The sequence below is a fragment of the Chelonia mydas genome, chromosome 2, assembly GCF_015237465.2.
Source record: "Chelonia mydas isolate rCheMyd1 chromosome 2, rCheMyd1.pri.v2, whole genome shotgun sequence".
Classification (NCBI taxonomy): domain Eukaryota; kingdom Metazoa; phylum Chordata; order Testudines; family Cheloniidae; genus Chelonia; species Chelonia mydas.
This window is the reverse complement of record NC_057850.1, coordinates 142,823,295-142,835,468: the sequence shown is the minus strand read 5'-3', so window position 1 is coordinate 142,835,468 and position 12,174 is coordinate 142,823,295. Positions and strand designations below refer to the sequence as shown.

At 44.6% G+C, this 12,174-nt stretch overlaps 1 protein-coding gene across 9 annotated transcripts in view; it reads left to right on the top strand.

Annotated features, from left to right (window-relative positions):
• The window catches only part of TERT (telomerase reverse transcriptase), a 133,471-nt gene that overhangs the window by 46,302 nt on the left and 74,995 nt on the right, over window positions 1-12,174 (top strand). For 8 of the 9 annotated variants that reach the window (XM_043540299.1, XM_037893378.2, XM_027824049.3 and 5 more), the window contains 2 exons: window positions 7,438-7,523; window positions 9,977-10,090. In XM_043540299.1, the coding sequence (XP_043396234.1) occupies window positions 7,438-7,523; window positions 9,977-10,090 (200 nt within the window). The remainder of the gene's footprint in view (window positions 1-7,437; window positions 7,524-9,976; window positions 10,091-12,174) is intronic. The other variant, XM_043540297.1, reaches the window with a different exon arrangement.

The window sequence follows — 12,174 nt, the reverse complement described above, 5'->3', positions numbered from 1 at the left end:
AATTGGCTCCAGGTGTCTTAATTGACCTGGAGCAACTGTCATTTGCTTACCCTGGTAACAGGGATTTGTTTAGCCTGGGTCTAATATGTCTGCCTCCCAATACTTTCCTATAGCCATCTGGCCTTGCCCCATCACAAGAGTCATATTCTTTTATATATTCTTGTGCAACTCCTTCCATTGATCTTTGTTTATCAAAATTGTATCACTATCAAATAGAACATGAAACTCATAATTGGCTGTCATGCACAAGGATGACATAAAGCAATTTTTTGTGGTGGAGGAAAGTATTTTGTTTTCCTCTTCAGACTTATAAATGTATGTATAGGTGGCCATCCTCTACTCTGGTTACCTGTTGCATAAATTAAACCACAGAATTATGGTAGAGTGATAGCAAAGCCATAGTTCAGGTTGTGTACCAGAGAATAAAGGGAAAAGATTGGAAATTTGCTAAATATTTTATGCCAGAAAAAAACATACAAAATAGAGTGTTCGGGGACTTAATTTTCAGTGTGATTGGAATTTTTAGGGATATGATGTATTTAAAATATTTTGGAATTAAAAATGGGTCGTTTTTGATGTTGGATCCCAAATGTATCACGTATATACATGGAAATTCTTCGAGTGATTGCTCACGTGCATTCCACATTAGGTGTGCATGCTCACCACATGCACCGGTGTTGGAAGTTTTTCCCCTAGCAGTACCAATAGGGGAGCACTCCCAACCTCTGGAGTGGCACCACCATGGTGTGGTTTAAGGGGTGCTGCACGCTCCGCTCACCCTCAGTTCCTTCTTGCCGCCAGTGAAGGTGCTTCAGAACTACTGTGCTCCAGTTCTCTGCTGTAGCTTTCCCTGTGTGGACTGTCGTTTAGTTCATAGATAGTTAATACCTGTAGTTTTTTTAAAAAAGTTAAAATTATATAGATAGAGTAGAAGAACCGCGCCTGGGTTGGGGCATGCCCCACACCCTGAGCTTTAAGTTGTGTGACACTTGTAAATGGCCTATGCCCATAAGTGACCCGTACACTAGCTGCTTACGCTGTGTTGGGGAAACCCACTTCAGCGACCGCTGCAAAATTTGCAGATTGTTTAAGCCCCGGACTAAGAAGGAGCGGGATATATGGCTCCAAGCCATATTGATAGAATCGGCCCTGACACCGGCACTGCTATACCACTCCAAGTTGGCACTGAGCACCGCACTGCTCCCCATCCATGGGACACTTCTAAGACAATGAAGAAGTGAACTTCTCTGTCAAGGCACCGAGGCAAGGCTGGGGGCGAGACTAGACACTCGCTGGGCAGCTCTTGATCACCCTCAGCCTTGTGGTGTCCAACTCAAGTAGAGCAGAGTAGCCCAGTCCACTCCAAGCTGACCTCCCCGGATGCCAGTGACCACATACAGGTGCCCTCCACCCCAGAGGCCCTGCAGGCAGCTCAAGACGTAATGTCTCTCCCAGTACGGGCTGCACCGACCCCAGCGGCTCCCCAGTCCAGTGGCAAGCCAGCACTTGGACTGCCACAGTCGCCACCCGGGCGGTACCGCTCACGGTCGAGGGAAGGTTCCTGATGCCGCTCTCTGCAGAGTGACCACCCTGCTCACAGCCCGCACCGGTCCCTGTCGACCCCCACCCGGCTGGGTGCTGTGCAGCAGGAAATCAAGGCACCACTATGTATCGAGGGAGCACAGGCCTCAATTTCAGAGCATGCCCCGCCGGGACTGGGACCAATGGCACCAGACGTTGCCGACTCCAAAAACCTACCGTAGCCCCTCACGGTACTGATGTCAACGCTGCTCACGTTCTTTGCCCCGGTTGAGGTCCCCGGCACAGCAGTGCTCCTGTAGCCCCAGGTGTAGATCGCCAACAACCAGCCATCGCAGATCCACCCAACGGAGCTGTTCGCAGAGCAGCCAGTACAGACGGTACTCCCACTCGTCTGCACCAGACTCAAGGTCTCGAGCCCGGCACCACTCATGACACTGTTACTCATCCCCAGCCCTGTATAGCGGTCATTTGTATACCAGCCCAGCCTCCCCTAGGAGCTGGCAGTCAGTGGACCAGACGAGTCCAGTGGGGCAGCCCGCCCCGACAGTGCCACAGCAAGTGCAGTGGCACCAGGCTCCCTGGCCAGTGCTCTGGTACCAATGGACCCCATGGGCCCCGACGCAGCACCCGTTGGTGGCCCTCTCAGTAGCCAGGGCCTCAGACAGACCGTCACCCTCCCTTTCTCAGCCTCCCAGGAAGGGGTCAGTGGAGCGCTCTTCCGCAGCCCCAGACTCAGAAGGGGACCAAGAGCTGAGAACTGCAGCACCGGTGGGGATTCAGAGCACCACGTCTCCATCCTCCCCTGATGAGGCCATCATGGCGCCGCCTCCTCCTGTTCTCCAGGAGGACACAAAAGCCCACCAAGAGCTCCTGAAAAGGGTGGCTTCAAGCGTCAACTTACAGGCTGAAGAGGTGGAGGAGCCTTCGGATTCCCCTTTGATGTGCTCTCAGCCACAGCACTGGCTAGGGTAGCCCTTCCTCTCCACGAAGGGATGGCAAAAATCTCCACTGCCCTGTGGCAGACCCCATCTTCCTTGCCCCCGTATCTAAGAGGGCAGAGTGGAAGTATTTCTTGCCTGCCAAGGAGCACAAATGTCTCTATACCCACCCCGTCCCCAACTCACTGGTGGTCGAGGCGGTCAATCACAAGGAGCATCAACGCCAGCCCGCTCCCACCCCTAAGAATATGGAGTCGAGGAGGCTGGACTTGTTTAGTAGAAAGCTTTATTCTTCAAGCTTCCAGCTGAGGGTGGCAAACCACCAAGTCCTGCTGGGCAGATATGATTTTAACTTGTGGGGCTCAATGCCAAAGTTTGTGGACTCCCTCCAGGAGCGTGATAGGAAGGAGTATAAGGCCCTGATGGAGGAGGGCACTGCTGCTGCCAGAGCAGCCCCTCAGGCAGCCTCGGACACAGCAGCAAGAACTCTGGCCTCTGCGGTCTCCATGCGGAGGGCATCGTGGCTCCTCTTGTCCGGGTTGTCCAATGAGGCACAGAGCTCCCTGCAGGACCTCCCCTTCCAGGCAAGGCCCCTGTTCGCGGAGCAAATGGTTATGAAATTACACAGTCTCAAGGACTCTTGTATGACCTTAAAGTCTCTTGGTCTCTATGTCCTGGCCCCAGCCAGGACCAAGTTCAAGCCTCAGCAGGCCCCCAGCCAAGCCACCCACTCCCGATATGAACCTTCTTATAAAAAATCCAGAGACTGTAAGAAGCATCCACAGCAGCAGTCTTGGCCTGCCCCCCAGCCTGGCCCCTCTAATGGCAAGCAGGCCGGTAAGCACCAGTTTTGATGGGACGCCCAGGGACGACTTACCAGTCTGTACCAGAGATCTGCCCAACCTACCCTTCTCCAACTGTCTCTGTACTTTCCTCCCGGAGTGGTCGCTACTGACCTAGGACCAATGGGTCCTCAACACCATTTCCCGGAACTATACCCTCCAATTTCTCTCTACCCCACCTACCTGCCCTTCCTCGCCATCCCTCTTCAGGGACTCCTCTCACAAGAGCCTACTTGAGCAAGAGGTGAGGCAGCTCCTTCATCTGGGAGCGGTGGAGGTGGTGCCTGCAGAGTTGGTGTCCAATGCGTCGGACTTGGGGTGGGGAGCCCATGTGGGAAACCTCCAGCCCCAAGGCCTGTGGTCTGCGCAGGAACTAGCCCTGCGCATAAATGTCAAAGAACTCTGGCCTGTGTGACCTTTCGCTCATGCCTTACGGGCAGGGTAGTCAGAGTTCTCACGGACAACAAGGCCTTGATGTTCTACATCAACAGACAAGGCAGGGCCCGCTCCTCAGCCCTCTGCCAGGAAGCCCTCCAAATGTGGGATTTCTGCATCACCCACAATATCAACGTGGAAGCCCACCACTTACCAGGGATCCAGAACTCTCGAGCAGATCGCCTGAGCCGGGACTTCTCCTCCCAACACGAGTGGTCGCTACACCCAGAGGTGGCTCATATGATCTTCCGAACATGGGGCACTCCCCAAGTGGATCTCTTCACAACCAGGCAGAACCACCAGTGTCCCTGGTTCTGCTCCAGGAGGGGCCTGGGCAAGGGCGTGATTTCCGATGCTTCCTTCTGACCTGGTTGAGTCAGCTGCTTTATGCTTTTCCTCCAATTCCACTGATCAGCAAGGTCCTGGAAAAAATCAAGACGGACAAGGCTTGCATCCTCATGATTGCCCTGGCATGGCCCAGACGCCACTGGTACGGGACTCTTATGAACCTGCCCATTGCACCCCCGTGGCCGCTTCCAACCCACCCAGACCTTCTCTCTCAGGACCAAAGTTGCCTCCTCCACCCCAACCTTGCAGTCCTCCACCTTACGGCGTGGTTGCTCAATGGTTAGGCCAAGGGGAAAGGATCTGCTCGGAGGGCATCCAGCAAGTCCTCCTGGAATGCAGGAGGCCCTCCACGCGTGAGGCCTACCTGGCAAAATGGTCAAGGTTCCTGGTGGGCCGCTGATCATGGCGTCTCACCAGTGGCTGCCCCATTCCAGCTTGTACTGTATTACCTCCTTCATCTCAGAGCCCAAGGCCTAGTGCCCTTGTCCGTCAAAGTATATCTGGCAGCCATATCGGCCTTCCACCTGCCTGTTCAGGGACACGCAGTATTTTCTCATGCCATGACCAGTCGATTCCTTAAGGGCTGTATCGCCTCTTTCTTTATGTTAGGCCCCCGGTTCCACAGTGGGACCTGAACTTGGTTCTGGCCAGGCTGGCAGGGCCTCCATATGAGCCACTTGCCACATACTCCTGGTCCCACCTTTCATGGAAAGTAGCCTACTGTGGAATGTACATGAGCAATCACTCAAAGAAGAAAAGACAGTTACCTTTTCCGTAGCTGGTGTTCTTCAAGATGTGTTGCTTATGTCCATTCCACATCCCACCCTCCTTCCCCACTGTCGGAGTTGTCTGGCAAGAAGGAACTGAGGGTGGGGGGCATACAGCGCCTCTTATACCGTGCCATGGTGGCGCCACTCCAGGGGTCGCTGGGGCGCTCCCCTACAGGTACTGCTAGGGGAAAAACTTCTGGCACTGGTGCACATGGCGAGCACGTACACCTACTGTGGAATGGACCCGAGCAACACATCTCGAAGAACACCAGTTACGGAAAAGGTAACTGTCTTTTCTACAATAAACCTCTGATGTCGATTACTATATATCTATAGTTTACACAAATACCAATTTTATGTTTTTCTCTGTTGTAATTTTAAAGAATAATAATCTTTGAAAGTGTGGCATTAAAGGTATGATGATTTTATTTTGCTTAGGAAGCAACTCACGTCAACATAGCGCTACATGTAGGGGTTTACATGATGAACTGTTGTCTGTGTAGAATTCAGAGGCTGCAATATTTACAACTTGTGGCACTCACAATAGAGACAAACAGATAAACTCTTTCCCCCAACTCCTTGACACCATAGTTCCCTTCCTCCTCCCAGCTTCCCAATCCCCAGTTGTACCAGGTGCCCAATCATTTCCCTCTCCTGCTCTCAGCTAGTCCCCTGCATCCTTCTCTTTTCTTCCAACCTCTATGCTCCCCAGCTTTCTTTTAGTCCTAATCCTCCACACTCCACTCCCATCTCTCCTGCTGCTCCCAGCCCTCCGTGCTCCCAGGGATAACTCTTCTGCTTTCAAACGCTCCCCTCTTCTCCCTAACCTGGGGGAGCTATGAACAAAGGGACACCAATACTGTATAAAAAGAATTAGGAAATTAATACAAATAAAAACTTCATTTTGTGACAGTTAAGGTTGCACCAAGTTCTACCCTGCCAACCCAAAACCTTAAAAGCGTGAAAACCAGAAGTTAAGGAAAAAGTCACTGGTATTCTTTGTCATTTGCACATTGCCAAAAACACACCTCATCAAACTTTTGCTTCCATCTCTTCTTATTCCTGGGGGCATTCTGCGCCAAAAAATTAAAACATTCTGCACACAATATTTTAAAATTCTGCACATTTTATTTGTCAAAATAACACCACATAATCACTCCAGTTCAAATTATTTTGGTAATTTATTTCTAAATACCTGTCAACAATTACATCTGTAAAAATATTGACACAAAAAAAATCGCCGCAAGAGTAGAGTGTTAAAGAAACCCCTATGGCAACCTAGTTCCTGTTTCTCTGCCCGCTTCCTCCCTCCAGAGCCCAGCTGCGGGGTCCCCCTTGCCCAGATATCTGCACCTCCTTCCCCTCAGAGCCCAGCCATGCCCCCTCCCGAGCCCAGGGATCCAGAGGGAGAAACAGCCTAATGCTCAGTCCCAGGTTTGCACGGTGTTTCCTGCGTGCCACCCTCTCCTTCCCGCAGGGCATGCTGGGAACTGCAGCTGTCAGGAACCAACTAGTTCCCTCCCCCGACAGTGTCTTCTGTGTGTATGCTGGGCTCTGCTGGGTCCAGTGGCCCCTAGTGGTGGCCAGCAGCACGGCAGCCCATTTCTGTGGGGGAAAGGAAATTCTGTGTGAACAATGTTAATTTTGCAAAATTCTGCATTGTGCAGTGGCGCAGAATTCCCGAAGGAGTATCTTATACATACCAAGAAGCCATATGTACTTCATTAGACTTGTGCTGTTGTGCAAAAAGTTAACTGTGATCTTGTATACTTTTGTATCGAAAGATCAGTGCATCTGATTGTTACACAGTCTATGTATTTAGGCAGTTATTTTGTCTTAATGCTACTGAGGTCCCCCTGTTAAGGAGTGCTCTCAGTATTCCTTTTTTGTATTTGATTGATAAAAGTGAAAGCCTCATGGGGTGTTGGTGTGTTCTAGACTATGTGAAAATGTCAGTGTACGTAGGATGCTTTTCGCTTAACTTTCAATTTACATAATTTTGAAGTTTTGGGTTGGTGTGGTGTGCCTTGTTGCTATCACTATACAAAGGCTTTGTTTATATTATTAAAAGAAGAGGACTGCCCATAAGTATCAGGCAAACCTTAGCTCACCCCTTTGCAGCATGCCTGGAAGACCAGAAAATCCACGTGCAGACAGACCCAGATGCAGAACATGAAGAGCATGACAGATTCTGGTAGTATGCTATAGACTATTATAAATGTAATAAATGATCATGTGTAAAACAGTGACGTTTCTAGGATGTTATATATCCCATTTTATTGTAATAAGTCACTGTATGCATTTTAAAATCACTCTTAGACATTTTACCGGCCTTTCTCACCATCTCTTACCATCTTTGCTAAAAATGCAAATGTTGCAGAAATTGTGAATTCTGATCTGTTTCCAAATGTGTGTGTGGTGCATTTTTAAATACAGAGTCTAAAATTTTGGTTTTATTGAGTTTTTGATACTTTAAATTGAGACTGAAAATATGCTGAAAGTCAAAAACTTGTTCTTCCTTATTAATTAGGATAACATCTTTTCCTTTTTTAAATTTTTTAGAGCCTTTCTTTAAATGAAACAAGCTCCAGCCTGTTTGCTTTTTTTCTGCAAATGATCCATAACAACATCCTGGAGATTGAGGGCAGGTAAATGAGTTTATGAAAAGAAACATCAATCTCTGCCATTCTGCTCTGTCAACCAAAAATCTTTCAATTGGCACTAAGGATGTAACCTTCTTAACTAGCTTTCATTAGATGGGATATGTTACTTGACCTTAGTTTGAAATGCAGTTGTCATTTAATTTAGGTTAGAATCTATAAAAGCATGAATGGTCTTGGAATGGAAACTTTTTATTCACATAATAAATTCTGTTTCTTTCAAATGAAAATATGCACATTTTAAAAACATCTTGCTGTTTGCTGTAAGTCAGAACCACTTACAAAATAAGTGAATCAATTGCAAAGGAAAGAGATCAGAAATGCTTAGTAAGATCTTGGAGATTCATAGTGGCTACTAGGAAGAAGGCAACATCAACACAGTTTTACTAATCTTGTTTTAGTTCCCTACTGTGCAAAAATTACTCTCCTCCTTTTTCAGTTGGGCTTGTTTAGAAGGGTGAGATCGGGGGTAAATGCAAATGTGATAATTATTAAAACTACTTGTAACTATATAACTTTTCTATCTAGTTTTAAAGATGCTGTAATACTGTAGATTTTGCATTTATTTTATCAAAATTTCTCAGAGTTTACTTGTAGCCACTAGGTAGCAAATGTGTATCATGTTCACAAAGCAAGTGCTTGCAAGCCACCTACTACTTTGTCTTTGGTTTAAAGTTCAGAGTTAAAATGGTGGTTGATGTTGGGATTAAAGAGTAGCTGCCATAAGCCACTGATGCTGATATTTAACAAATTTTGGAGTACATGGGAAGATCCAGAGGACTAGAAAGAAGCTAATGTTGTGACTGTTTTTACAAAGAACAAATGGGGTATGCTGGGATCTGTAGGCTGGTTAGGTATTGATATTAATCATGGTTAAAATAATAGAAAGGCTTTCAGTGGTCCAAAGGTGAAAATGTAACCCAGCAAGATAATGCTACACTGAGGGAATCTAGAAAATCAGCATTTGACACATTTCTCTCAAATATAAATGTTGACCCTCTCACATGTGGAGTCTTAAGGAGTTTCCAAGGGCTTGTCTACAATTACCGGGGGATCAATGCGTGGCAATCGATGTATCGGCGGTCGATTTAGGGGGTCTAGTGAAGACCCGCTAAATCGACCACAGATCACTCCCCCATTGACTCCTGTACTCCACCGGATTGAGAAGAATAAGGGGAGTCAATGGGAGAGTGTCTCCCATCGACATCACATAGTGTGGACCCCACGGTAAGTAGATCTAAGCTACATCAACTTGAGTTATGCTATTCATGTAACTCAAATTAGATTGACTTTTCCCTGTAGTGTAGACAAGGCCTAAGGAAACTATGCAGGGTGATGCTGTGAGACAGAAGTTGATTGAAGTGAATGAAAATTATTGTTGTCTTCTGTTTTCATATAGAATGGCTGTGAATTTGTTCAATAAATAATTGAAGTTATACAATTTTAAATGAGTTTAATTTATCATTGGTACGGACATGCATCATGATTTTAGTGGTGGGAATTGAAAATTGCAATGTTTGGTTATTTATATTTTTTTAAACAAAGGTACTATTACAATTTTCAGACTTTTTTATCAAGAGCTTAAGTTTTTATGTATTTTAATTTTATAATACTTACAACATTTGTTTGCAATTTGAGTTTTCTTTCTAAACTGGAATGAAAATTTCTTCATTTTTAAAATTTGCTTTAATTAACCAAGGTATCACTGTCTTTTTTTAAATATAGTATTGAACATGCAGCATTTGTTCAGAGAAGCATGGATAATAATTATTATAAAAATATTTTAAGCAATGAAAAATGTTTTAAGAGAACAACTAATTACTTCTGTACACATCCCTTAATTTCCTAATTTAACGAGTAACTTGTTAGTGTGAACTTCAAGTCCTTTCACTTTTTAGTTAACAGTTGATCCAAGGGGTCTAGATAGTGTTCAGAAGTTACTCAGTAGTTGTTATAAAGGTTTCTGCAATCCTCTATATCTTCTACATATTTATATTGTCACATTTTGTTTGTCTGAAAAAATAAATTTTGTGGCTATAGAAGACATAAGAGAAATGGTTAGGTGAAGTGTGGATCTGAAGATATATGAAAATAGAAGACAATTGTGCTTTTTGGTCAGTTATAAACTTAGAACTTCCAGTGATTTAAAATGTGTAAATCACTGGACTAATTAACAATTAGGCAAAGGAAAAAAGTTCTAGAATAACTAATTCCTGATGTCAGCTTTGGAACTTCACATGCCTGTGTTCTTAGAAGAAAAAACTAAACATTAAAGGAATATATAAGTGTATAAGTCTTCCAGGTGTCTAATATTAACCGTATGTGTTTCTTGGCTATATTGCTTACCTTTTCGTATGATTATAAAAATTGTAAATAAACCTCTCATGGCTAACTGAAGTTTTCTGTTGCCAGTTCTAATTTACATTCTGCTTATTTATTAGATACTACTTACAGTGTTGTGGAATTCCGCAGGGCTCTATTTTATCAACTCTGCTTTGCAGTTTATGCTATGGAGACATGGAAAACAAATTATTCTGTGGAATACAGCGAGATGGGTAGGGTAATTTTTCTTTTTTTATATTTTGGTTGATTACTTCTATGGTGCTGTTACTTTGCATAGTTCTTTTCAGACTTTCTGTTAGATTTGAAAAAGCGACAAAGAGTCCTGTGGCATCTTATAGACTAACAGATGTATTGGAGCATAAGCTTTCGTGGATGAATACCCACTTTGTCGGATGCATGTAGTGGAAATTTCCAGAGGCAGGTATAAATATGCAAGCAAGAATCAGGCTAGGGAGAATGAGGTTAATTCAATCAGGGAGGATGAGGCCCTCTTCTAGCAATTGAGGTGTGCACACCTACAAGCATCGGACAAAGTGGGTATTCACCCACGAAAGCTTATGCTCCAATACGTCTGTTAGTCTATAAGGTGCCACAGGACTTTTTGCCACTTTTACAGATTCAGACTAACATGGCTACCCCTCTGATGTTAGATTTGAGAAATCTTTGCAGTAGTGGCATAACAAATACTCTACGTATAAAATAGGATATGCAAATTAAACTTTTTTTTTACCATACAAAAAATTTCTTTTTTTCTGAGCTTTTCCCAGTGCTTTACCTACAATGCTTCTTTAAGTGTTAGCCCCATTTCAAAGCAACACAGATCCATTGTTTTTGGAGAAAATCATCAATTCTCAAGGAATTGTGAAATCTAATGGCCAATAATAATAAAGATACCTAGCTGTTATATGGTAGTCTTCATCAGTAGATCCCAAAGTGTGTCACATCTTTAATATAGTTACTCTATCCAAAATGTCTTGTGTGTTTCACAAAAGGAATTTTAACCTGCCTCCCCTAAAAGCTGCATAAAATTATAGATTTGAATAAAACACAGTGAGGATGGAATATTCAGACACACTAAGTCAGTAATTAAAATCTTTATTGGAGTCCTCGAATACCATGCCCGTTTATAGCAGGTTCTTCACTAGTTTGGTTGATCACACTGCAATTGTGTGGAGCTACTACACATCACCTTTATATATGGTAGAAAGGGGTTGGGAATTTACCTTACAAAAACATTAGAGTTTAAATACATTTTGTTTCATATTTTTTCATGCATGGTTGAGATACTAATTAAGATGATTTGGCAGCAAGCTAATTTTTGCTGTTTTCATGTCAGAGCTCTAATTTCATTATCTAGGGATATGAAACTAGTATATAGGGGATATACTAGGTTTGTTTCTGACACTTAAACAATTGGCCTCCCCAAGGAATCTTAGGCCCTGACCTTGCTGCATGCTAAGTATTCTTAGTGTCTCACAGGACCAAGCCCATACAAATTAATTTCCTTAAATATGTTATTTGTCTAATCAGGAATTTGTAAAATTCCTTTGTCTGCTATTTATGAGGAGAACCAAATCCATAAAATGGCCCAACTACTATACCATTAGTACTAAGGCATTTTAGTTCTTGTGGTCACTGGTAAAATGAAACTGTTTATTGTGGATAGGTAAAATCATATGAGTTTCTGATTTTCTGAGGGCCTCGCTGTAGGGACAGAGTGGGGGTAGTTTGACTGCCTCAACTGAATTTCCATACTTTCCAAAGTTTGGGGGTTTCTCTAAATTTAATCTTAATTCTGAATTTTCCTGGGTTTCTAACACTGTTGCTTTTAATATCAGTGTTCTCATTCTTGGAAAATGATATCCATTCAAACCACTGCAATGTGCCTGCAGCCTTAACTCCACCATAATGAAGGTTTGTGCAGGAATTTCCTTAGTGTCTTTAACTGGTAACATGGGAGTGAAGAGCAAAAGGGGCTGGAGGGAAAGTTGTTCCACGCCCCCATTCCCTTCTTGAGGTCTGCAGGAAGGGAGCTTCAATATTACGTCCTTCATGGTCCTTATGAAGGGATCCCAGCTCCTGTGGATCTTAGGAGGCTCTGCCTTGGTAAGTATATCAACTCTCTGAGCCTTAGGAGATTTGCCAGGTACCCACCAATGCTACAGGTTTAGGAGGATTGTAAGATGTCCCGCAGTCTCTTCCCACAAGTATTATGCATACCTGGCATGATGAGTCCTGGGAGTCTTGCAGCCCATCGCCCTCTGAGATTTAGGAGGCTCTTTGAGGGCTTCCTGAA